Genomic DNA, 26,739 nt, shown 5'->3' on the forward strand with positions numbered 1-26,739 from the left:
TCCCCTTCAGATGCAGGAAGTGGCACCACTTCTCAAAAGCCTCTCCACATCCCCTACCCCCAAGCTGGGAATCTTCCCCCTCCTCCCACTGCAAAGATATTCTAGACCATTCTACCACTGTACCAGCCTTACCTATGCCAGTTACAATATCCTTAAAACTTAGTGAGAGGGTGACAGGAGGGAAGAGGTCGTCCTGACCCAGGATGTGCCAGGCACCTTTCCCTGCTATAATTTCATCTATCCCCTCAGCAACCCAGTGAGTGAGAATTCCCCTTCTATGGAGGAGTAAACTGAGGCTTGGAAACAGTGTGTCTCTTTGGCTGAATCCTTAGCGATCTAGACTCTCCATGACACACCGGCTGCAGCAGACCATGCTCAACAGAGCAGAAGGGTAAAGAACCAACCAGCCCTGAGCACTGGGCACCTGCAGGTGCTTCTACATGAATTAAAATTCTACATAAATTAAAATTCTTTCTAATTTTTCTAACCACCTAGAGGAATGAGGACTTCCTCATCCCCAGCCTATAGATGAGAAAACTGAGGCTCAGCGATGAGCTGACATCCTTCTCAAACAACTTCTAAATGATGAGCCAGATAGCCTTAAGAGCTAGGGCCCATGTCCCCTGCACAGTGACAGTCACCTTCTCCCAACCCTCACCATTAAATGGAAAGCTCCTCTGGGAATGAGACCGTGACCTGTTCTGCAACTCCCATCCAGATCTATACCTGGCACGATGCGGGTCCACAAGACATGTGCCTGTACTGGGAGAAGGGAAGGAGAAAGCCCGCTACGGGGTAAGCTTCCAAATACAGAAGCAGTAGGAGCCCCAGGACTCAGCCTTACCCACTCAGTGTCACTTTCAGCCCCACAGGTGGGAAGGTTCACAGCGTCTCCTATCTCCACACAAGCCAACTTTCTGTGTTCCTGCTTGTACCACACAGACCCGCCCTGAATCTATTAATGATTGACTTTCCAGGCTGGCGCCAGCCTTCCAAAGGGACAATGACCACCTCCAGGAAAACTGACCAGAAGCAGGTTCTGCAATTTATTAGGTGTATTTAAAAAAAAAAAAAAAAAAAAGAGCAGCTAAGACATGGTATTTCCAGAAAATATGTATTGTTCTTTTGTTGGTCCGTTCTCTTTGAAGGACGCAGGTAGCCTGGGAGGCGTCTGAGGAATGAGGCAACCACAAAGACTAGTGCTGGAGAGACTGGTTTCAAACTCACTGTCTAGACAGACTTCACATTTTTTCAGGATTTGACAGAAGGTAGACTTCCTCGGTGCCCAGACCCCTCTGAAATGCACCAACAGGAGGCAGCTTGCCATCCATTCACATCCATTCCTGCCACAGGTACCTGCTTCATGCCAGGCTGGAGAGGGAGCAAGACTTCAGAGGTGAATCAGAGGCCTCCCTGCCCTCTAAAGGCTTCCAGTCTCCCAGGGAAGAGTCAAATGCCAGTGATTTCCAGGGGCTGAAAAGCACTGACTGAAAGTGAAAGGAAAGCCAGTTTCGGAGATGAGAAATACTGACACTGGCCTTTCTTTTTCAAAAAAAAAAGAAATAGACCACAGAGGGAAGAGATCTGGCTTCAAAGAAGCCAAAGACAGGTTATACCAAAAAGGTTTTAAGTTAATGCCAGAGTCCTGAGAGGTGGGCAGGCAGTCAGGAAGTAGATGCTGAACGTCATCCAGGTGCCAGGAACCGGGGGCAGACACAGAGGCACAGGCCTTGACTTGAAGGAAACCAGGGGAAGGAGAAGAAGGGCAGATAGCTCCAATCCACAGATGGAAGCTTCTGAGGCTGTCTGGGAAACTGCAGCAACTAGAACAGTGCCTAGCATACAGCAGGCATTCCACCAATGACTTTGTGGAATGAATGAATAGGAGTACAAAAAAAAATGCAATTTATTCTACTTTGGGAGGCAGGAAAGCTTTGCTGTGAAAATAACCTGGAACTCAGTTGCCAAGGGGAAGTTTGCCCCCTAGCAAGCAAAGGCAGCAAGGGGCATTCCAGGCAGAAGAAACTGCATGTGCAAAGGCACAGTGGCCTAAGGGAACGTGGTAGAGCCACGAACTCCCAAGAAGCCCTTCTGTTCATGCTGGAGAGGCAGGGGATGCTGTGGCAAAGGTGCTGACCCACAGGGCCTTGAAGGCCCAGCTAGGGAGCTGGGGCTTCATCCTGAAGAACAGGAGAAAGTCCTCAAGACTGCAGGCACTGGTGCAGCATGGCCAGATTTGCTTTTCAGAGAGAATTCCGGCAGCAGGCTGTATTCATCTTGGTATCCTCAGTTTCTGGATGAGTATTCATCTCAGTGCTCTCAGTTTCTGGATGAAGAAACTGTGGATTTGAGTGAGGCCATCACCTGCCTGAAGTCAAGTGGCTGGGTGATACCCATCCCTAGCTTCTACCCCAGGGCTCCTTTTACCACACCCTGCTACCATCCTCAAAGCTCTCACTGCATCACCTCAATATTCCACAAATGCTACAATGGCTCTTCCAGGTGAATCTGCACAAACAAGTAAGGCAACTCTCAGGCCAGAGGCCTGGGAAGGCCTTAACCTGACTGAGCTTCAGCTTTCTCCATGGAAAACTGGGGGATTGATATTAAACCTAGAGTTGTGCAAATCAAATGAAGACTGCACGTGCAAAGGCACAGCTTCAGCTCACCGACTTGCAGATGGTAAGCCCTCCAAGGACACCCAACTAGCATTACTCACCCAAACATACTGGAGTGTCTTCCACGTGCTATTCTGGAAATCAAGAGCAGGATGAGGAAAAGGGAGCTGAAGTCCACGAGGCTCAAAGCGGACAGAATGTCCCCCACTGAGAAGGAGGTGGGGTCTGAGCCCACTGGCCTACAAAGTAAGGAGGTTCAGTGAGCATGAGTAGAAGCATGACGTTTGGAGCACCGCTTGACTGCTTAGAGATAAAAACTGAAAGCTGGTTGGAAGAGGGGCTAGAAAATAGGAGGCACACTGCTCAGCCCTGCCCTTCCAAAGCTTCAGGACTGGAAAATGAGTAGGTCTCCCAGACACCAAAGGCTGCAGGCAGGAAGCGGGAGGGACAGGTGGTGGCCCTGGTTCTGGCCTTTCCATGGTCCCATTTCTGACACCACTGTACAAGAAGGATCTGGTTTCTCACAAATCTCCATGATTTCTCTTATCCCTTCCTGGCTGCTGGGACAGGCTGATCAGGCAGGAGAAAGGAAGACACAGAATCAGGCAGTAAACAGGGCTGACAAGGACTAAAGACACCTGTGGATCTGTGGCCTCCGAGGTCCACTGCAGCATTGCTGGTGAAGTTCTGTGGCATGGGGTGAGGGGAGCAGAGGCTTCAGTGGGTTGAGATGTATGAGAGGTGAACAGCCTCGGACAACAGCCACCAGCACAGACAACAGCCAGCCTTCTCTGATGTGTCCCCACCACTACGCTTCTGCCCCTGGGCCAAGAGGCAATCCCCTCTAGGATCTAGGATGTAGCTCATTCTCACTGCCAACCTAATAAGGCACCTGGCCACATAAATTCAAGATGGCACCTATCAAATACCATGTGAAAATGGCCAGTTAAGCAGGAACATGGGCTGTACATTATGCTAAAGAGACACAGGAAGCAAGACCCTCCCCTCCAAGAAGGACAAAAGAAAAGAAAAGGAAAAAAAAAAGGAATACCCACACTCTCTTCTCCAAGTAACAACTCACCCATCTCCCTACCCCTCACACCTCCATCAACCAACCCAGTTTCATGCAAAACCAACCATCCACTTATGCCTCAAGTACCAGGTGGCCCTTGAAAGTCCCAACACAGCACCCAACAAAAAGCAGGAACCCATACAGTCACTGGCTGCCCTCAAACTGCTCCAGGCACTTACTAGGGGGCTGGGAATAAAAAGCCATAATTGTCCCAGGACAATACTGACAAATAATGACTTGTACTCCACGGGTCTGTTCACTGAACCCTGACCTATGATTTTCAAGGGAACTCAGGAGGAGACTCCAAACTTCCAGAACAAAGACAAGGCAGAAATATCTTTTTGAGTTATCTGGACCCTCCTGGGGTGAGGAGAGGTACTCGCCCCTTCAACCTCCCACTTCCCAGCTCAAAGAACCAATGGACAGCCCTAAGCAAGTCAACGAAGCTCCCAGAGCATTTGACTACTCTTCAGTTGGGAAAGAAAAAAATTTAAGCCCAAAAACCTGCCTCCAGGGCTTAATTAGTGTTGTAAAGGTCAGAAGATGCACAAGATAACAGATACTTTTGCCATAAGTGGGAAGAAAAGTAAACTACTCCAGCAAACAGAGGCAAGATCTCTGCTCCCAGGCCCCTCAAATCCCAAGACCCCTCCAGCAGGTGGGGCTAGGAGTCGGGCCCTGGAAACCAGTTCCTCCAGCAGGGCAGGATGCTCCTCATCTTCCTGGGAGGAGGTGCTGCTCCAGCCTCCTGTCCCGGCCTGCTCATCAGACCCTGTCCCAACAGGCAGGCAAGGACTGCTCTTGGCCTCACCTCACCATGCTATCTGCCTTCAGGCAAGTGAAGGGCCGGGAGAAGGCCAGCAGAAGTGTGGGTGGATACCAATGCTTGGGGGCAAAGCTCAGCCTTGGATTGCAAAAGCCTGAACTCCAATGACAGCTGAATTCCCACCTATCTGGAGGTGGAAAAGACTGACCCAGAAGGAGCAGAGGAAGGCTCTGCCTCAGAGACTGTCCGACTGAGTGGTGGTGGTGGAGGCAGACAGGGAACTAGCAAAAAAAGAGTGTCTTCCTCCTTCAAGCTAGTACAGGCCCACATAAGCAGGATGTACAAGCAGAGTGCAGCAGGTAACCTGTGTGTCCCCCCCAGAGAAGATGTACTGAGTATCATTCATAGAACACCAGCATTGCACTCAGTACTATCATAAGCATTTTACAAGAATTACCTCATTTAATCCTCAAGTATCCTCGGAGATGTGTTTTATCCCCATTTTACAGATGTGGAATGAAGGAGCCCAGATAAGCATGTTGCCTGCATTCTGAGGTTAGTGAGCAAGGAACGCTGGCATTTCAAACCCAGGTCTGTCAGGCTCCAGTCAGCTCCTGGACAGCATCTTCTTCCAAAAAGAGAAAGCCTTCAGGTCACAGAAATCAAAAGTGAGGATGGGCCGGGCGCGGTGGCTCATGCCTGTAATCCCAGCACTTTGGGAGGCCGAGGCGGGTGGATCACGAGGTCAAGAGATCGAGACCATCCTGGTCAACATGGTGAAACCCCGTCTCTACTAAAAATACAAAAAATTAGCTGGGCATGGTGGCGCGTGCCTGTAATCCCAGCTACTCAGGAGGCTGAGGCAGGAGAATTGCCTGAACCCAGGAGGCGGAGGTTGCAGTGAGCCGAGATCGTGCCATTGCACTCCAGCCTGGGTAACAAGAGCGAAACTCCGTCTCAAAAAAAAAAAAAAAAAAAAAAAGTGAGGATGGACTCTTTCAACAGTCTTCAGGGCTCCAGACAAAGCCCCCTTACAACAAAATTCCTCTTGGCAATCAGAAAAGTCAGGCAAGGGGTTGGTTCCTTCCACAGTGCTTGGCACAGCCCCAGCACCAGGCTCGGCTTCCGTGCCATGGAGAAGCCAGCTAGCCGCATCCTCTGCAGCTGTTCCTGATGACAGCCCCCACCCCAACCCCTAGAGAACACTGTTCACTCGGTGACCCCACAGGCCAGGGCAGGATAAAGAATAGCAGCCCCTCAAGACTGACATCTGTCCCAGGGATGCTCCCTGGAAAGCCTGAAGGCTGCAGCTCTATCCTCCCGTGCAGCATCCCACCACCAAGGCCGGGGCGGCCGAGGAGAGACGGCCAGCCTGATTTACAGAATTTACCAAATGGGTCCGTTTTTCACCCCGTTCCAGTCCTTTTGGGAAAACTCCAGGTTTTTAGGAGTAGATTAATGGCAGGGAGTTAATGGGGCAGTGATATATCCTGCTTGAAATTTTTTGAAAAGTTCTGCGTCAAGGCATCCAAGCCCAGTGGCCCCACTGTGATTTAGTACGTTGGCCCCCGAGAACAGGCAGGTCCAATATGTCGGTAAATCTGCTAAACAAGGTGGTTTCTGGAGGGCGGTTTTAAAGATATACGGCCTGACGTGTTGCCAAACTTCTCGGCTAGCTGAGCCTCAAATGTGAAGACAATGGGAGGGAGCCAGGGAGAAAGCCGACTCTGCTCCACCAAGAGGGGAAGGCGGCCTATGGCAGCCAGCACCAGGGAGCAGAGAGCTGGACCTGTGTTCTCTGGCTTTCTGCTTTGGCGGGAGAATGGGGTCTAAGAATAAACAAACTAAGAGAGCAGAGCCAAAAGAGAACTTTGATATCATCTACTGCAGTTCCATTTTATAAATGGAAAAATAGAGGAGCTGAGCATCTGGGCCCAGGACCTCATCTCAGCACGAGTCACTCCAGCACTGAGCACCAAGTGTCTTTCGGTACTGTAGCTGTCCACTCCTCTAAATCCTAACCAGACCCCACAGCCTCACTGCCCTTTTCTCTGAGAACCATATTAACCAACAAGATGGTTTGTGAGCCTCTGATCTCACTGGGAAAAGGCAGGAACAGAATCTTACTTCTCTAGGCCCAATTATCTTGGGATTCACCAGCTTTTCTAGATCTACAGACGTGGGTGGAATGAATGAAGACAGGAGTGGAAGGTGGAGAAAAGGTCAGACATGCCATACCAAAACTTTCCAAGGGCCAAGGCTTTAAGATGCAACATATCCTATCACAATCCTCCCAAGATGAAATACTTCCTTATTTTCTAACTCCTGCTGATGTAAAACTCCGTATCAGATCAATTACGACGCCATCATTCCCCATTACCTTTGCTAGGGGATTCAATTATTAGATTAATTTATAATCTGCCTTCCTGGTTGTTTTTTGCCTATCGCTCTCTTTATACTAAAATCACATGTAAGTAGAACTTAATCAAACAGTTCAAAAAGGATTTTGAATTTGTCTCAACTGCCCATGTCAATTCATTAGAGGCGTTACTGTTTTTCTCTGGTTTCCTCCACACTCCTCTCCTTATTTTGAAATCCCTAGAACCAAACCTCTTATCTGCGGACTTAACACAGTGGCAAAGATAATCAAAGGGAAAATCCTGCTTGACATCAGGGGATTGTGCTCTTGGGTGGATTTCACAGGCAGCACCCCCCTCCCCCTCCAACAGCAGCCTGTCACACCTTCATGTGATGGCTTAGTGAGCACCAGCCGGAAGCGGGCACCGGGGCCGAGGTACTGGAGGGGGTTCCTTTCAGCAGGGATGGCAGTGCTGGTGGCAGCAGCAGCCGCAGCTCAAACTCTCAAATCTCCCTCCTGGAGCTCAGGGTAATCTGATGATCGCAGTGGGTAATTAGAGTCTCTTATCAAAACAATTAGCGGATGAATGAACAGCCAGTCCCATCTCTGACACAACTGCACACAGTGCAGCAGCAAGATGGGGAGGCAGAAGCAGAGGAAATGACAAATTCCAGCCCCCATCATCATGCCCATTCCAGGGGACACGGGAACTCCAGCCTCACATCCAGCCCAGCATCTGCCCGGAATACCCTCCCGCATCCCTTCCTCTTTGCAGCTAGGTCAGCCTCCTTTTCCTTCCAAGCCTGGTTTGGGTACCTCCTCCAACTCTGCAGATATCAGTTCCTCTGTGCAGAAAGGTCCTGCCAGCCAAGCTGCTCCTTTGCCCCAAGCTTACTCTATTTAGCCAGGCTGGGACACCTTGGGCAGGACTCAAAGCTCTTCCTTGACGCAGCTCCTGGCACTGGGAAAGGGCTCCATAAATGCTTGTGGTGCACACGTGCGCGCCAGGCCTGCCTTTCTCCCTAACAGCCGACCCCAGCGCACTCTGACTCTAATAAGTGTTTCATGGGAATACCCAGGCCGTTCCACCCAATGCCCTCATCTGCAATTTCATTAGCTAATGTTTAAAATTCAAAGCTCTTCCATCATTTCCGTGTCTCCCCATCTGTAAACAGGCCTGTGGGTCTGATACCATTTGTTTCCACCACTGAAAATACACAAGGATTAGCCAGAAAGCCCTGTGGAAACATAATCCTAAGTAGCCCAGGCCATAAGGCGGGAACAATTTACAAGAGCCCTGAGTTGGTTCTCCCTGTTGGGTTTGTGGACCTAGGAAACGGGGCCAAGGAGAAGGTGGGGGGTGCCCAAGATGTTTCTGGGGATTTCAAGGACAGGCAATGCCAGGGCAGAGCCAGGCCTCCTGGTTTCTAAGCAGTAACTCAGGTATTTGGGATTAGGGGTGCCTCATCTTGGGCCCAGCCTCTCTAGGATCCTACCCCAGTGCCACACCCAAAAGTGGACATATTCTGGGATGCTCTGAGAGTGCAGGGTGCCCTTCCCTTGCTTCCTAATGCTCAACAGTAAAGAGAGAGAAAAGGAAAGAAAGAAAAAAAAAAGGTAAGGGCCAAAGCAGAGTTCTCCCTCTGCTTTTGTTTTCCATAGCGTTCCTTTCAAGGCCTGGGATCTGCTAAGCCCCGGGAAAGCCATGGCATCATCTGTCCACTTCCCCCTCTGCAATCTGCCACCCTGCCCGCTCCTGACAGCCATCAATCACTCAGTAATGTGCTGACCTCAAGCAAGGCTCAGGGGACAGAATTTTCAAGTCAAATGTAGCCGTTAACATAAATAAAGCATCGCCCTGTATTTCTTTCTTTCTTTCCCTTTCTCTCTCTCTCTTTTTAATGATTCTGCAGCTGCTGCTGGGGACTCAGTAGGCAACAAAAGTAAGGGCAGACAGGCAGAGTGGAAAGGCAATTCAACTTTTCTGAGTCGTAACAATTATGACGTTGTAATAAGAAACATTTTCTATGAATTTTTAAGTACCAGTTATCCTGTTTTGCAATTGTCCGCAGGGAAAAGGACGACAGAGTCAACAGGACTGCAGGCTACACTCAACTGTCCAGAGCCAGGCAGACCCCTGGGTCCTGCCCCCTCCCACATCTCAGGCCCCCTCGGGCTGGGGCTCACTCTGCATCTTAAATAAAACAGTTGTCCTTTAAGCACATTTACATGCAAACGACTTCCATATACCAAATATAGTTCTGTAAGCCAGCGTTTATTTTTAAACACGAAGAAGAGTCTCCCATAATAAAGCTCATGATAAATGTTATGATCCTCAAAATGGTTTTTAGGGAAGAGGACGGGCAACTCCAGGGAGTGAGAGGAAGAATGGGGGCTTGTACCTGGAGTCACTCCACAGCTGCCTTGACCTGGTACCCAAGCGGCTCACATGCAGGGAGGCACTGCTGCTCCTCCCCCACCTTCTCGCCCTGTTCTCTGTGAGCAACAGGGCCCAGCAGTGGACAATAAACCAGAGGCAAGGACCACACTCAGTGTGTTCATGACAAGGAAAGTGAGCGAGGTGTTCACATGCTAAAATCAGGACCGTTGTGTCGCCAGCACGGCCCACTTGAGGCAGGAGGCTGAGGTGACAAAAAGCTTCTGGTCGGAGCAGGGCTCTGGTCCTGACTCTAGTGCTGATCTGCTGTGTGACCCTGGCCAAGTCACCACTCTCTCTGGGCTTCCAGGTCCTCGTCTACATACTTGCAGAGGCAAGCCCTGGCCTCACCCTGAGTGACTGCCTCATCACACCCGCCCTCCCAGCAGCTCTTGTTCAGGCTCCATGCTGCCTTGTCCACCAGAGTTTCTGAGTTCCTCAATCAGCCTAACAGTGTTTTGACATCTTCACTCACATCTTGAAAACCCCTGGGGTTCCTCCAATTCCTTCTGGGAGAAGCATCTACAGCCATGTTGCCAAGGCGCCTTTATAAAAGCCACACACAATGACAACCCCACAGACTGATTCACTCTCCAGTGGCATCTCCCTTACCTGTAACTGGATACCTACTGGGACCTTAACTAAACTGAGAAGGGACCACTACCCCAACCTTGGAAAGGAAGCTCTGGCCATAGGAACAGCATCAGGAATGCACCAGGCCCTACTTCCTCCACATTACAGTGGAACCAGGAGCCAGTGCCTGCCTGCCTGCCTAGGAGGGCAGGGGCTGGCATGTACAATCTCCTTCTTTTCATCTCTGGCTAGTGGATTTTCATGGGAAACGAGAAGGATGCCCGTGAAGGGTACCTAGATCCTGCTTGTTTTGCAAAGTTCCAAATAATCTTCTAGAAACTCTATATGGCTTTCCTTGCCAGCCTCAAAACTGAGAAAAGAAATGCATCTCCTAGACTTCTGGAAGAAAGGGGGTTTGAGTATTTTCCCCAGCCCCCACCAAAACTCCGCTCACAGAAGAGAGGTGGATAGACCATCAAAGGCAGGGAGGGAGGTGGGGAGGGAGGCGAACAGCCTGTGACCCTGAGGATGAATGATATACTTTTTTTAAACGGCTGTTCAAGGCAGACACATTAAGAAGGCTGCATATTTATCTTTCTGACATTTTAAAATATGCTGCAAAAAGCTGAATCTTAAATCAAGGTGCATTTTTAAAGGCATGTTAGATCAGGGACAAAACCTCTTCCTTTCTTCCTTCAAGAAGCATGCCTGCCGCGAAGCAAGGATTACTGCATGTGACAGTCCCAGCCTCCTGCACAATCAATACTGAGTTATGCACTGGGAGGAGGCAGGATGGCCTGCCAGGCTGGGGCTCGCAACAACAGGAGGGCTGGCTGTCAGGCCTCTGCGGCCTGCCCCTGCTTAGTCCAGGGCCCCAGGCTACAGGGGAGGTGAGCAAGCCTCAAGGAGACCACAGGCTCTGCAAGGGGTCACCAAAAAAGGCCATTTTCCTGATCTAATTCAGGGATCAAGCTCCCCATCAATTGTTCCAAGTTACACAATCACAGGCAGGGAGCCTGCAGCTTCTTGGGACTCTGGATGCCATGGCAGCAAATGCTCAACATAAAACAGCAACCCCAGCTGCGCCTGAGAAGCAGGGGAGGGGACAGCCCTGGCTGGCCATCTTTCTCACCCCACGGTTCATCTTGGGCTGCTAGGGCTGGAGTAGCGAGGCCAGAGGAACACCGGACTGCTCTGCAGGTAGATTTTGGTCAGTATTCTGTAGCCGGAAGGAGAGTCTCCAACATACACCAAGGGGACCACACAACCCAAAGTGTGCAGGTTCACACCTGGTGCCCCCGCCCCCATATTGATGAGTAGCACTGCCTGGTTATAAAAGTATCCCAGTGGGATATTATATGGTCCCTAAGTACACACAAGAGCCCTCAGTCCAGGAAGAAAACAGATTGTCTGAATCCCCCAACAGGCAGCGCCCAAAGCTGAGAAGGCAGGCCTGAAAATCAACCTGAGCCAGAAGTAAACCTGGGCCAAACAGAAAAAAGCAAAAATCAATCAACATAATTACCACCACCCCGGAGGGAGGACTGCCCCAAAAGGCACTGGTTCCAGGCACATGGGGACTGGTGGGGACTGGTGGTGACTGAGAGGGAGGCGTGAATGGCCTCCCTTAACAGAAGCTCAAGTGGCGGTTCAGGGAGGAGCAAATGCTGTATCCAAGGAGTCACCTGGCCTGGCCCCCAACACCTCCACATGTCTCCTCCACGGCTGCCCATTCCCATTTTATTCACCCTTATGGCTACACCAAGTTCTTTCTGGCATTGAGTCTAAAATTCTACCATGAATCCCATCACCAGCAGTCCCTGGGGGCATACCAGAGCAGGGGCGACCCCTTGGTTCACAGGAGTCCCTCCCCACCACCACCAGTCGGCCCTAGGTTCCTCATACACATCCCTCTGATGCAGGTACTCAGCGCTGTCTGCCTATCGTCCCCAAGGAGAGACTCTATTTGCTGACATAGGCCAAATCTCAACACTCCAACCTTGTGCATTCAAAAAAATCCCTTTCAGAGCCTAACTCTCAAGGACATAACCAGCCCAGAAATCTCTCAGGACAGGCTCCCACTCACCCACACCAAAACCAGGCAGCAAAGAGACACCCTTAAGAGATGGCCAACACAGGCCACCCTGAGGTCCATGCTGCCGCCTGAGTATGCCACCTTGAGTGCAAATCACTGCTCCTGGTGCTGGGGAGCAGGGGTCCCGTGATGCATGGTTTGGCAGAGCCTAGAATTAATGAGGAAATGGCTAATGACAGCCACTGAAGACACTGTTAAATGGCTTATTACACTTTGTAAAGAAAAATACATCAACATCCATCATTGCAAACACTTTTGTAAACATAAAGCCCTTGAAAATTTCCTCTAAGTAGAAATAAAGGTTTATACACATATATGCCACATAAACACACACCCCAATATAATAGCCTCCGCATGTAATGTCCTCTGTATAGAAAGCAGCACAGGTATAGGCCTGGCTGGAGAGACAAAGGCGCATTGTCTGGACACAGGCACTCTATCACAGAAGTGTGTGCACGCACACACACACTCCCTCAGACCAGATGCCCAACCACTTCCAGATGCTACAGTCTCGGATATCCTTGGTTAAGGAAGAGGAAGAAAAAGCTTGCCCTTCACGTCCAGATACTTGGGTTCGAGTTACATGAAACAGGATTAGTTCAGAAAACAGTGCCACTTCACAGCCAAGACAACAACCCAAGAATGAAAACCATGTAAACAGCCAACACAATAGCAAGACTGAAGACAGTGACAAAGGGGCAGAGGCTTCTGGTTCTGCTCTGACGCCCCTCCCTGCACACCGTACCTGTGATCTACCGTGCGTGGGATCTCGCAGGCCCAGTAACACAGCTGGAGTTCCTCTTATGCAACACAGGATTTGGCGTTTGCCTGTGCCCAGCCATCACTCCTGCCCTGCGACACACTGGTCAGCTGGCAAAGCCTGCCGCTCACACACTCAAAACAAGTGCCCCCAGCATCGGTGCAAAGAAGTGGCAGAGAAGGGACAGGAGGGTGGTCCCTTACCCCAACTGCCCGCCGGCACCCACAGCCAAGGCAACTGCTCTCTGGTGAAGGCAGAGCTGGAAATGCAGGCCTGCGCCTCTCAACACAGGGCTTTTCCCGCCACTCCACGCCATCTGCCCTTCCCAAGAACCTCCAACAACAGGTCACTGTGGCTCTCACTCCTGTTCATGAAAATCACCAGTCACACACTGTTTATAATAGCAAAGACTTGGAACCAACCCAAATGCCCATCCATGACAGACTGGACAGGGAAAATGTGGCACACATACACTGTGGAATATTATGCAGCCATAAAAAAGATGAGTTCGTGTCCTTTGTAGGGACACGGAAGAACCTGGAAACCATCATTCTCAGCAAACTGACACAAGAACAGAAAATCAAACACTGCATGTTCTCACTCATAGGCAGGTGTTGAACAATGAGAACACGCGGACACAGGGAGGGAAGCATCACACACTGGGGTCTGTCGGTGGGGGGGAAATAGGGGAGGGACAGCGGGGGGTGGGGAGTTGGGGAGGGATAACATGGGGAGAAATGCCAGATATAGGTGATGGGGAGGAAGGCAGCAAATCACACTGCCATGTTATGTACCTATGCAACCATCTTGCATGTTCTTCACATGTACCCCAAAACCTAAAATGCAATAAAATATATTTGAAAAAAAAATCACCAGCCACAGACCTGTGCAGGGCTGCAAGGTCACTGGAGGTTATCTAGTCCAAGTCATCTCATCTCCCAGATGAGAAACCAGGGCTCAGAGAGGTTGAAGGACCTGCCCAAGGTCGCATGGCTCCTAAGGGAAGGGCTGAGAGCGGATCCCAGGCTGCCTAGCCAAAGCCTGTGAGCCTTCCCCTCAGTTCCAGCTGTTGCTATTAGCTCCCAAGAGGCAAGGTGGCAAATGGGATTATCAGATATGGCTACCAAGGAAGGTGGCAGGAACAGTAGAGGAAAGGATCCCCACGTGGCAGTCACAGATAATCAAATCAGGCCTGCAGGAACAGAGAAATGAGTTGCAAGGAAACAAAAAGTGGAGCAGGGAGCTGCTGGGAGGGGTGGGAGTGTGGAGGGGAGGATGTGGGATTTGGAGCCAGGAGACCTGAGTCTAGTCCCAGCCACCTCAAATGCCTTGGTCAGTTCAAGCTACCCATCTGGCTGCATTTCCTCAGCTGTAAATAAAAGGGCTAGGGGCAAAAGAGATCATCTTTCCAAACGCCCTGACCCCAATTTCCTATCGCCAGGCCCTGACTATAGCTTTGTCCCACATTTGCTAGCTATGTGGCCTCTAATAAGTCACTTCAACTCTCTGTGCCTACACTCCCTAACTGGAGCCAAGGAAGTGACACTCTCCCAGGGGTCCTTGATGAGAGCTCCAAAAAGGCCATATAAGTTTAAGGTGTCCCTCTGTCTGCCCTGGTATAGGGGGAAAGATGAAAACAACGGACTTCCTCCCTTGCCCCACAGCCAAAGCTGCAGCTCAACTAGGGCCCTGAGAGGGCATCAAGCACATTGGAGAGTCACACTCAGTGCCCACAGGGGACCAGAAGGGACAAGTAAAGTGTGTCACTGCTGGCATTCAGATCAGGAGGGAAGTAAGCAAACATGCAAACACACTCGCGCGCGCACACACACACACCCCTCCTCCCACGCAGCATTGTTCCCCTGTGCCACCGTCAGCAGTTCTGCTGGGCTTGACAATCAGGGCTTCCTAACAGGGCCAGGCTGCACCCGGCGAACACCTGGTCACTTCCCCTCCAGTGGTCCACAGGGACCATCACCACTGAACACACCACTGCTTGGGGGTGGGGAATGTCCAGGAAAACTGACCTTGTCCTCAACAAAGCCCTGGGAGCCAGCCAGCTACGTGGGTGTGCCTGGAGACCTCGCATACCCCACAGAATACGGAAAGGATTTTCATAACCTCATTGACTCTCGGGGGAGAAGGTGGTCTCCTGCATCCTCCCGCCTCCTCTGCCTATTGCTAGCCATTTGTTGTGCAGAGTCAGGACAGAAGCCTCTCCCATTTATACAGCCATGCTCAGGCTGTAGCTCTGCCCTGGATCCAAACAGGGCAGCTATCATCCTGCCGAAAAACAGATTTCTCACCACCCCAACCCACCGGGCTCTCTGTAAGGCTACATGGCCTTACATGGTAATTAAGAACTCCAAGAGGCCGGGCACGGCAGCCCACACCTGCAAATCCCAGCACTTTGGGAGGCTGAGGCAACATAGCAAGATCCCATCTCTACATAACAATCCCGCCCCTGCCCAAAAAAAACAAAAACAAAAACAAAAACAAAAGAACTCCAAGACAGGCTATCTGGGTTTGAATCCCAGCACTGCCACATATTAGCTGTATTATCTTGGGCAACTGACTTACCCTCTCTGTGTCTCCGTGGTAAAACAGGGATAATAATGGAGTTGATACATGTAACTATTGAGAATGGTGCCCAATACACAGTGAGGGCCATATAAAACTCAAATGTAGCCAGGCACAGAGCCTTGCACCTGTAATCCCAGCTTCTAGGGAGGCTAGGGCAGGAGGCTCACTCGAGCCCAGGAGTTTGAGACCAGCCTGGGCAACAAAGCAAGATCCTATCTCTATAAAGTATTTTAAAATTAGGCAGGCATGGTGATGTGTTGCCTGCTACTCAGAGGCTGAGGTGGGAGGATCACTTTAGCCTAAGAGTTTGAGGCTGCAGTGAGCTGTGATCACTGAGCCTGAGAGGGACCACTGCACTCTAGCCTGGCAGACAGAACAAGACCCTGTCTCAATGACAAATAAAATACAGGTCAGACGTTATTAAGACTACCTGCAAGCTAAATGCTGTCATTTCTTTCAGTGTTTCTCCATTCCAAACCTCTACCATCAACGGACGCACTCATTAGTGCCAGGTGGCATAGGCTCCGAGTCGGACCTCCATTACAGTTGGTTCTGCCACTTTCTTGCAGTTTAACATTGGTCAAGTACCTTAACCTCTCCAAGCCAGGGTCTCCTCTTCCAAAATACGAGGATCATATGACTTACCTGGTTTTAAGGTTTTAAGAATGGACAGATAATGCATGTAAAGTACCTAGCTATTAGGATGAATTATTAACAATAACATCATCTTTCTCCGTGTGGACATGATACTTGTGCAACGAGCCTGCGTGACTCTCTTTCAGGGATGGCCAACTGCTGGCACACAGAGCCGACTGTCAGGTACATTCGAGGGCCACTTTCACACTCGCTGTTCAAATGAATCTTCTTCATCCTGTGCCTGTGAAGTTGATTTTTTTGAACCCATATGTAGGACTTTACATTTATGCCTATTAAATTTCATCCTGTTGTTTTGGACCTGGAAATGGGAATAGGAGGTTGAACTAATAAGCTCTGACTCAAGCAGCACAGAGGCCCTGCCCCGGGAAGAGCTGTAACCCTCAGGAAAGGACAAGGGCCTAGAGGAGCCAGGCTCTCAGAACTAAGGTGATAGCCACAGCTGTGAGGGCCTCAGCCGGCTTCTGCCCTTTGTCTGCCCAACACCTGGACACAAGAATCAGCTCTTCTTACCAGAATGCCATCAAGAGGGGCAGAGCACTATGCTTGTGAAAATAAAGCCCCATGTGTAAACTGTTGTCATAAACACAGCCCTGTTCAAGGCCTCCGTGCATTCCTCCTCGCAGAGCAGTATGTTTCATTTCTTCAACATAAACAGCATCAGATTTATCACATTCCGACAATGTTTCTAGGATGGGGACTGAGAGAGCTGCATTTCTGGGAAGAAAAGGCACTTGTGCATAAGTGTGCAAAGAAAAAGGCCCACCTTCCAGACTCTGGGCCCTGGCAACTGTGGTCCATGTCAAGAATCTTCCTGCAACCTGCCCTGCGTGGCTGGCAGAGACAGCGGGAGACAGAGGCTGATTTAAGGCTAGGGCTGAAGATCATGTGTCCCGACAGACTTACCATTGGCTGCCACAGGCCACAGAGTTTCACACCATTTAAAGTCTATCTCCCCTGTGCCCAACACATCAATTCAAGGAACCCTCCCTGAGACCCTGAGAGACCTAACAAGGTGCAAGACTCATTTCTGCCGGTCCTCAGGAGCCAAGGAGGCGCACACAATCCCTGAAGACAAGAACTCTGATCCCTGAAGGTGTCAGAGAAACAGCAAGGGGCTGGGTTTTCACTCAAATAGTCAGCTCTTGTTGCTTCTCCCAGACTGGACAAAGCAGTACTGGCAAAGGAATTCCTGGGGAATCCAGGCAGGAAAAGGAAGTAGCTGGGGGAAGGGCAGGAGAACTAAGTCTCGCAAGGGAGGACTAAGAGCAGGAGCCAAAGTGATGTCACAGGACAAGCATGGACACTGGAGCCAAAGAGATAGGCAACAGTTCCGTTTTACCGCTTCCCGTGAGGCTTTGGATTGATTACTTAACCTCTCTGAGCTTCAGCTACTACATCTGTAGAAAGAAGGGAATAAACAGGACCATCTCTAAGGTTCTTCTAGCACTGACACTCCGGATTCTTAGCCAGGGACTTCTATACTTTTGGTGAACGTAACTTCTTAAACTTCTAACTATCCACTCCAAAGAGACTATAATCCAGTGGGCTATCCTGTTTCCTTTTACCCACTGGGTCTCTGCAGCAGGCAGGGCAAATATGAGATGGGGTTAAATGGATGCTGACTGACATGGCCCCCCACATCAGGGGACCCACTGGAAACTCTCCTGGAGCCCTCAGGGGCCCCAGCCCCTCACTGCCTCTCCCCCTTTCCTCCTCTCACAACGCTAATGGAGAGGGATGGGATTCAGTTCCTGCCCATTCTCGGTGGGTCCCTAGCTCCCACACACATGCGGGTAGGGAGGGGAGAGTCAGCACTGGCCAGAGCCTCCCAAGCCTACGGAGCCAATGGGCTCCAAGCAGATGCCCCCAGGCCCTGTACAGATGGGCCTGGTTCAGCAGCTTTTCAAAGTCAACAGAGTAAGGTTTTCAAATCCTAAAAGGCTTCTCAAGCCTCTTCTAATCTGTCTGCCATTTTGTTTCGTCTGCTCAGCGCAAGTCAAGGGGAACTTGACATTTGGAATACTAACTGCAAATAATCCCACGCCAAGGACAGGGCTTTGGCGTGCTGCAGCATCAGCACACGTGGCTCACAAGGATGCTGGGGACACTCGAGCTATATGCAGAGGGTCCCAGAAGGTACACGTCAGGTCAGGCCCCTAGGCCACTGTGTGGTAACCACCCTGACAGTCAGCTCCCCACGGACAGGGCTGAGCCCAATTCACTGGCTTCCTCGATACCGTGCCCAGGGTGTGATAGAGGGGAGGTCCCAAGCAGAATCTATTCTGGATGGAGGAATGCACGCAGAGGTAAAGGGGAAAGTGTGTGCAACTGGTCTCTTTTTTTTCTTTTTTGAGATGGAGTCTCATTCTGTTGCTCAGGCTGGAGTGCAGTGGCACGATCTCAGCTCACTGTAACCTCTGCCTCCTGGGTTCAAGAGATTCTCCTGCCTCAACCTCCTGAATAGCTGGGATTACAGGTGCATGCCACCACAGCCAGCTAAATTTTTTTGTATTTTTAGTAGAGACGGGGTTTCACCATATTGGTTATACTGGTTTCAAAACTCCTGACCTCGTGATCCACCCACCTTAACCTCCCAAAGTCCTGAGATTATAGGTGTGAGCCGCCGTGCCTGCCTCAACTGGTATCTTGACAGCTCTCAACGTCAGTCTCTGCCCCAAACCAACCACGCGAATTGCTGCCACAGGTGTGAAGCACTGCTTCTCTGGGCTTCTGCTGTCTTCTCTTCCTTCCACTTTGTGACAATTACTGGCTCCACAGCTGACCTTCACAGTGGAATCTGCCAGCAATCCCCTTCACGCAGGCCACATACCTCCACCCACCCCAACGGTTCATAGAGCACACAGGCAGGCCTCATGACCGTCTCAGCCTGACACACACTCACGTGGCACAGTGCATGAGCCAGGCCAGGATCCGGTGTTGCAGAAGCTGGTTTAACACTTGCTTGGCAATAACCTACCCTGGACTGCCCTCTCCAGGAGGAGGTACAGGGATCTCAAGGGCCGGCTTTATGCTGCTGAGGCCGTTCTCGCTCCAATCTCCGACCTCAAGCAGCAAGGCCTTGGCTGGACCAACACATTTTGTTTTCCTCAAACTTTTTTGTTTTGTTTTGAGATGGAGTCTCGCTGTGTTGCCCAGGCTGGAGTTCACTGTCAACATCTCAGCTCACTGCAACCTCTGCCTCCAGGGTTCAAGAAAATCCCTTGCCCAGCCTCCTGAGCAGCTGGGATTACAGCATCCACCACCATGCCCAACTTTTTTTTTTTTTAAATGAGTTTTCACCATGTTGGCCAGGATGGTCTCGACCTCCTGACCTTGTGATCCATCCGCCTCAGCCTCCCAAAGTGCTGGGATTACAGCCATGAGCCACCTCGTCTTACCAATTTTTTTATTTTTAATAGAGACAGTTTCGCCATGTTGGCCAGTATAGTCTTGAACTGACCTCAGTTGATCTGCCCACCTTGGCTTCCCAAAGTGTGGGGATAATAGGCATGGGCCACAGTGCCTGGCTTCCTCAAACTTTTTGAAGACAGTGAGTTCTTTGGGCATACAAAATAAAATTTGGCTGGGCATGGTGGCTCACGCCGGTAACCCCAGTACTTTGGGAGGCCAAGGCAGGAGGATCACTTGAGCCCAGGAGTTCAAGACTAACCTGGACAACACAGCGAAACCCCCCCATCTCTATCTTTTATTTAAAAATAATAAAAATAGGAATCAGGGTGGTGACAAAAAAACTAATAATAATAAAAATAAAGTCCCAGACCCTTGACTGAGAAATAATTACTGCTATCATCCCTGTTTTCTGGTTGATGAAACTGAGGCCCAGAGATATGAGATATAATGACTGTAACCATCCATGACCTCATGTGTGTATATAACACTAACAGTAACTAAACCGGAAGTACTTCTCCTCCAGCTGGTGAAGCCAGCTTCTGCACTCACTGCCTGCTCCAGTCAGAGGCCTCTGACTGCCCATGTGGTCCAGGTATCCCTCTCTGATGTTCCTACAGCCACAGTTGCCCCTACTACAATGAGGCTGCAAAGCCGGCACCTCAGGCAGAGCAGGCTGATAGGCTTGCCTTGCATATGCTAAACTCAAAGTTTATTTTTCCATTTCCCCAACTAGACTATAAAATCCTTGAGGGACAACACCTTACTCTACTTTACTTTGCAAATACCTGGAAAAAGATCTAGCATGTATCTCACACTGAAAAACCATCTGTTGAATAAATAAGGGACGGGATGAGCACATGGCCACCCGCCCATACTTCCACCCTCTCACTCCCAGGTCCCCCACCCCTACTGTCTCTACCTCTCAGAAGCATTCTAAAGAGAAAGGAAAACCGAAGCAAACTATTCAGTTTAACTGTCCAGTCACTCTGCATCCCTCTGCCTTTACAGCAATATATATACCAAAGGGTATGAGCTAGAGTTTCCACACAGACCCAGGCAGCAAAGGGAGTTCTCTATTCCTGACCGAGGCTAAACAGGGACCCAACTACAAACATCCAGTAATTCTGAACATGACGCGAACAGCGTAAAAACAGCTCCTGTATCTCTTTGCCCCCACCCTTCTCCCTAGCAACACAAAGGGCCAAAGAGAGTGACACCCCTAACAAGCCTTAGCTTGTTCTGGCATTAAGAGCCCCAGCCTCCTACATCTGGACCAGCTGCTGTGAGCCAACAGGGTATTCTAAACTACATTTTAATTACCATAATTTTTCACAGGTACCTGAAACCGTATCATGACGACTGTGCAAGAAATCCCCAAATAGGATGCACAAGGTCCAAGTTAAAGCTAGTCTTCTAAACACACACCTTTTCTCACATGCCCTTCATTTCATGCAGCACTTTACAGTTTGCAGAGTGCTCTCATGGGCCTTCTCTCTCCCATAGCTCCCATAGACTCTGGATTAAGACAACATGGTTCAATTCCAGCCTCCAAAGTATCCTGCCCTCTCCAGAGACCTTGGGTAAGCCACTTCACCTATCACCATTTGGTCCAATCTGCAACAACAACAACAACAACAAAAGAATAGGAAATGGGGGAGGAGGGGGTCTTATCCCATGGGTTACTAGGAATGTGAGAGAGTAAATGGAAAGCATAGTGAAGATTTTTAAAGAGAAAGCATCTATTTAGGATAACTGATGCTGGACAGATAGTGGGTTCTTAGCAGACACACATTCTCAGTGTGGATGCGTTCATACAGCTAGTGGTTAGGAGCATGAGCTCTGAAATTAATCTGCTTAGTTTGAATCTGAACTGCAACATTTTAGCTATGGCACCTTGGGCCTCAGTTTCATTAACCAGAATACAGGGATGATAGCAGTAATTACTTCATAGGCTCTTGTGGAATTCATGAAATAAATGCAAGTAAAATACTAGCCTAGCCCTAGCACATAGTAAGCACTAAAATAAAATAAAATCATTGTGGGAGAGGGGAATATCTAGTACCTTAAGAAAGGGTAAAGATCGGCCAGGTGTGGTGGCTCACGCCCGTCACCCTAGCACCTTGAGAGGCCGAGGCGGGTAGATCACCTGAGGTCAGGAGTTAGAGACCAGCCTGGCCAACATGGTGAAACCCCATCTCTACTAAAAATACAAAAATTAGCCAGGAGTGGTGGCAGGCACCTATAATCCCAGCTACTTGGGAGGCTGAGGCAGGAGAATTGCTTGAAAAGGGGGCGGGGAGGGGCGTAGGTGGCAGTGAACTGAGTTCCTGCCACTGTACTCCAGCCTGGGCAAGAGAGTGAAAGAAAGAGATTGAAGGGAGGGAGGGGTGGGGGTAGGACCCTGTGCCTCTCTGGCTCTACATTTGTCTAAACACTTACATCTTTCTTCCCCCATCTAGAGGATAAGCGCCTTCCAGGAAGGGAATGTGTCGTTTGCTTTTTGGTAAGCTCTCAGGTCCCTAACATGTGACTTGGCATAAAACTTCTGCTCAGTCAATATTTACAAAATTAATTGAACAAATTAATTTTATCTCTCTTGCCTCTGTGCATTCCAGATACCAAAAAGAAAGAGCCTGCACAAAGAAAGTCCTCTAAAGGTAGCTTGCCTCTTTTCGGCTGCAGTAATATTTGCAAAGGGAGTCGGTATCCCCGCATATGCCAAAGCACCAGCCCACCAATGTGCTGCTTGCTGCCCCTGAGAGCCAGAGGTGCTTCCTCGTAGAGGCCCAGGGATTCTGCTCTCTGGAGATGCAAGCAGCATCAAGCCCACCCATGTTCCCAAGTTGTGAAAACAGGCCTGCCCAGGGGTGGCAGGGAGGGAGGGACAAAGGGGCAAGTGGCTCCTGTGAAACCCCAAAAGCAAGCCCATGTGCAGCAAGGAGAAATGAGTATATACTTTATTTTTAGCCATGCATGAGGCAAAGTTACTCTGGGAATGGTGCAAATTTTGTTTCATCACCCTCAGTACCTTTCCAGGATCCTTAGTGGCCTCCCAGGGAAATGACTGATAAGGGAACAAAGGAATTTCTGAGGATCTTTCAGAGGTGGAGAGGCAGGAGACGGAAACAAGGTAAAATGAGGTTGGGGAGAAAAGGTGGACTCCATGAACACCCAGAGCACTCCCATATCAGCCCAGGTGGTGCCAGGCTTCTACAAGTAGCTGCAGCCCCACTGGGTAAGAGGAGGCAGAAGGTCCCCACCAGAGCCAATCCAAGAAACAAGGCTGTCATTCCACCCCACCCTGCTGGAAAGCAGGGCAGTGGAAAGAACCAGGCTATGGAATCAGGAACATGTGAATTTCAGTCCCACCTCTGCTGCGTTTTAAGACAAGCAACTCAAGTTCCCCAAGCCTCCATTCCCTCCTCTGGAAATCGGTGTGCTGCCACAACCAAGTTGCTCTCCAGGCCAGTGAAACAATGTCTGTGGAGTAAGCTGGCTGGCACCTGGTGCTGGATTAACTCTCTTTTCATGATGAAACTGAGGCTTAAGCAGAGGTCTCCCAAGGCCCTATTGCTATGCGGTCTTGGCAAAGTGCTTTCTGTTCTCCAGGCTCCACGTCTTTCCACCTACCAAGGGAACATTGGCAGAGACCTTTCAAGGTCCCTGCCTGTTCTGGAATGCTGCTAAGCACCCTGGCCTGGCAGACTGTTGGCAGACGTCTCCCCTTTTAATGTGTTGGGGGCTCCACTCTGCAACCATATCCTAACCTCACAGTGGGCCTATAACTTGAGAAACCTTAGGAAATTCCAGTGACTTCTGATGATAATGTTTATTCCCTTGCCCTCATCCAAACTGCATCCATGGGCCAAAGAGAACAGATCCATTCCACAAGGATTTACTGAGCTCCCATGGTAGTAAGTGCTGTGCTAGGCCAGGGATATTTAGCCAATGGTAACCAAGGGCAAAGCAGAACAGGACAGTAAAGAGGATAGCCCAGTCCTACTTCCCCAGAGCTGAATTGCTACCTGCTACAAAATATAAGTTAATTCCTTTATTATGCTTGTGGAGGAGGTGTAAAAGAGAAGTCCTAGGAGCCAAGGGGGTATATGGCAGGAGGCCTGACCCAGCCAGCGGGCAGGACAGGGTCCCCAGGAAGTGTTCTCTAGGCTGAGGCCCAAAAGATGAGCAGGTACTAACCTGGAGAGCAGGGGAGAGAAGGGGACCAGAAGCACCTTCCAGGCAGAAGAAACAGCAGGTGCAAAGGCCAGTACCTGGCACTTCTGAGAAACCAAAAGCCGCCCAGTGTGGCTGCGGGGAAAAAGGGAGACCAAGTTTTCCAAGTCAGGGCTACCAAGGCAGGCTTTCAAAACGTGGACTGGCACCACACTATGTAAGGCCACACGCAAACAGATTTCCTGAAATTTCTGGATCTGGATAAAGTTTCCCTGCGGAGAGCACCGGGAGAGGTACTCATGGGCTAGGGCATGAGAAAGCAGAGTGGTCTGGCTGCAGAGTCCAGGCATCCAGGTCTGGAACCGGGAGGTACTTCAAGAAGGGCCCTTCTCAAATGCCCTTTCCATTCTCCAAAGGGTTTGCTCCACTCTTGCCCCTACACCCACTTGTTTGCCTTCTTGTCTTATTTTTATTTGTTTTTAAACCAGGGCCTTCTTACGGTCAGGCTGATGCATTTTTAAAAAGAAAGCCCTGAATGTGCAGCCCTCCCTCCCTGGGAGGAGACGGGTGGATCAATAGCCCTCTTAGCTCTTCCTCTACCACCAGCAGTGACCAGAGCAGGGGGTGGGGCCAGGGTAGGTGTGGGCTCCCTGCAAAGTGGGCCTGTGAGCCAGGCATTTACGCCTTCCCTCTCCACCCACTCCCATTCCCAGGCAAGGCTTCCCACACAATGTCCTTCACCACCTACCATGGTAAAGCCCAGCAACAAGAGAGACAGACTAGGGGAAGGTAGAGAACACTGGACAGTCTAAAAACCGAAGTTCAATCTCTGCTGCTCAACCTCTGAGCAGCCTTGAAACCCTGGACAAGAAAGAAACCACCCTCCCTGAACCTCAGTCATTTTGAGTAAAAAGTGGGGATCTGTGTAAAAATCAAGTGAAATCATGGAGAAAGGGACCTGTCACACCCTGAGCAAGACCCCTCCCCAGGTCGCCCATGCCCCAGCCCCCTGGATACACGCCGCTATCACAGACTCTCCTGCCGCTGCCCCTCCCGGTGAGCTGACATGCTTTGAGCTTCCTCAAGGGAAAACACTCCCCGATGCTGACAGATGGGGAGTCCTAAAATACAGCGTATGGATCATGTTTCGTGACTAGCAAAACACGCCAGCCGGGACACTCTGAGAACCCGGCCGGTTTTCAGGAACAGGATTTTACACATTTCCCAGGATTGGCGGATCTGCGCTCGCCTCCACCCGCCTGCGAGCTCCATAGCCCGGATCCTGTATTGGGGGATACTTAGGACAGGTGGGGGCCTGCGGGAGAGGGGAGGCTGTGCCCTAACCCTCTGCTGCTTTTCATATTGCTACTACCATGTATGTATGGAACACATGATACTTTCCTTGCTGTGTGTCAGGTGTCTGGCATGTGTTCCAAAGCCACCCTGCCTGGGTGCCCATCCTGGTTCTTAACTGTATGACCCTGGGCACATCACTTCATGTCTCTGAGCTTCACTTTGCTCATCTGTGAACTGGAATGGTAGTACCTTCCCCCCACAGCGCCAGGGTGGGTACTGGGTGAACAACATCAGAGCTCAGTAGACATGAACTGCTGCTATAATCAAACCATGGGGCACATATCACTGCAGCTATCCTACCAAAGGTAAAACGGACACTAAGAGGTCCAGGCCGTGCTGTCCGGCCGCCAGCAAAGGAGCATGTCTGCCTCTGAAGGGGATCAGGGATGGGCTTCAGAGGTTCTGCAAACCCAAACCCCTGGCCTTACGGTGCACAATTATTTTACACATGTGAATGTGCAGTGTTTAGAGAGGAAGGCAATGAATTTCAGTCTCCCAGGGATCTACGGTCCCGTAAAGGTTACAAACCATGGCTCCCTATGACCATATCTACTTGCCGCACATAAGGTCACCCTGGCACAGCAGTCCTGAACTCTAGGATCTGGAGCAGGGATTACATCCCACCCCCTCTCCCCAAAGGAAAGAGATTGGTTCTTGGCAACATCAATTACAAAAAGCTTTGGACCAGAAGAAGGGGCTGGGAGAGCCACTGGCAGGGAAGTGTGCTGACACAGGTTCCAGAATTTTTGAAGAGAACATGCAACTCAAGAAAGTGAGAAAGGGTAGTCTGTACTTCCAGTGGCTCCAAGAAGACCCTAAGGGGAAAAAGGAGAGATGGTGTGAAGCTCAGTAACTGAGGTAGCACCTGGGGGTGCAGGACGCGACGGCCAAGAGGTGTCTCTGATTAGATGCCTGGACTCGGTCACTCCAGTGGACTGACATTATACCCCAGTGCACTTGAGCTTGTAAGAGCAGAGACATGTTTAGAAAAAAAAAGCCACACCAAGACATGAATCAGGATATAAACAACATTAATCTTTGAATAGTGGAATTACCAGAGTTTTGTTTACATTATCTAATTTCCTTCTCAATGAACATATATCCGTACATCCACTGGAAGTAAGACATGAAACCAAACTACCTACAAAGACAGCTATGCACTGCACAGTCTTTCGCATAATAAATATTTGTGCTTCTGCTCAAAGTAGACTCATGAAACCCCCTTCTGAGAATGAGTGATTCAAGCCACTCCCAGGAAAGGTTTCATTTTGGGAATAGAGAAGGGGGTGATTCAAGTATATTCAAGACACTTCTGTGGGTGGTTCATTTAGGAGCATAAAAATGGGCTCTGCTTCCCTAGGATAACTGCTGGGGCAGCTGGTCCCATCACCTCTTAACACACTCAGTGTAGTCAGTAGGGGGAAGGCCTTGTAAAGAGACGAAAGAATTGGGAGAAACATTGGATCAAATTTTTTTTTCTCTTTTTCTGGGTGGTTAGAGAGGAGCAAAGAGATGAGAGATAGCAAAAGAGATGAGAGATAGCAAAAGAGAAGAGAGTCTCAGGTCAGGTACGGTGGCTCACACTTGTAATCCCAACTTTTTGGGAGGCCAAAGCAGGAGGATCACTTCAGCGCAAGAGTTCAAGACCAGCCTGGGCAACATCACAGCAAGACACTGTCTCAAATTAAAAATAAACATGTTAAAAAACAAAACAAGGTCTCCCACTGCTTGAAGCCCTGTCGCAGACAGCCAGCACCCATTAGTCCACGTGCACACAGCTGTAAACTGCATCTGGTGCGGGTGGTTTTTCCTCGCAGCATTAAGGATACATATAATCTAGACTTCCTATTTACACATGTTGCCACCAATACAAAGCTAC

The 26,739-nt window shown here is 50.0% G+C and overlaps 1 protein-coding gene across 11 annotated transcripts in view; it reads right to left on the minus strand.

Moving 5' to 3' along the window:
- The window catches only part of SSBP3 (single stranded DNA binding protein 3), a 182,282-nt gene that overhangs the window by 88,269 nt on the left and 67,274 nt on the right, over nt 1-26,739 (minus strand). For 5 of the 11 annotated variants that reach the window (XM_064372384.1, XM_064372387.1, XM_021667734.2 and 2 more), the window contains exon 5: nt 2,720-2,857. The exons of 5 other annotated variants lie outside the window; for them this stretch is intronic. In XM_064372384.1, the coding sequence (XP_064228454.1) occupies nt 2,720-2,857 (138 nt within the window). Of the gene's footprint in view, nt 1-844; nt 940-2,719; nt 2,858-26,739 lie in introns of those variants that run through there. One more of the 11 variants, XM_064372391.1, reaches the window with a different exon arrangement.

Source organism: Aotus nancymaae, unplaced genomic scaffold (assembly GCF_030222135.1).
Source record: "Aotus nancymaae isolate 86718 unplaced genomic scaffold, 86718_ANA_hifiasm-v0.15.2.pri h1tg000007l, whole genome shotgun sequence".
Taxonomy (NCBI): domain Eukaryota; kingdom Metazoa; phylum Chordata; class Mammalia; order Primates; family Aotidae; genus Aotus; species Aotus nancymaae.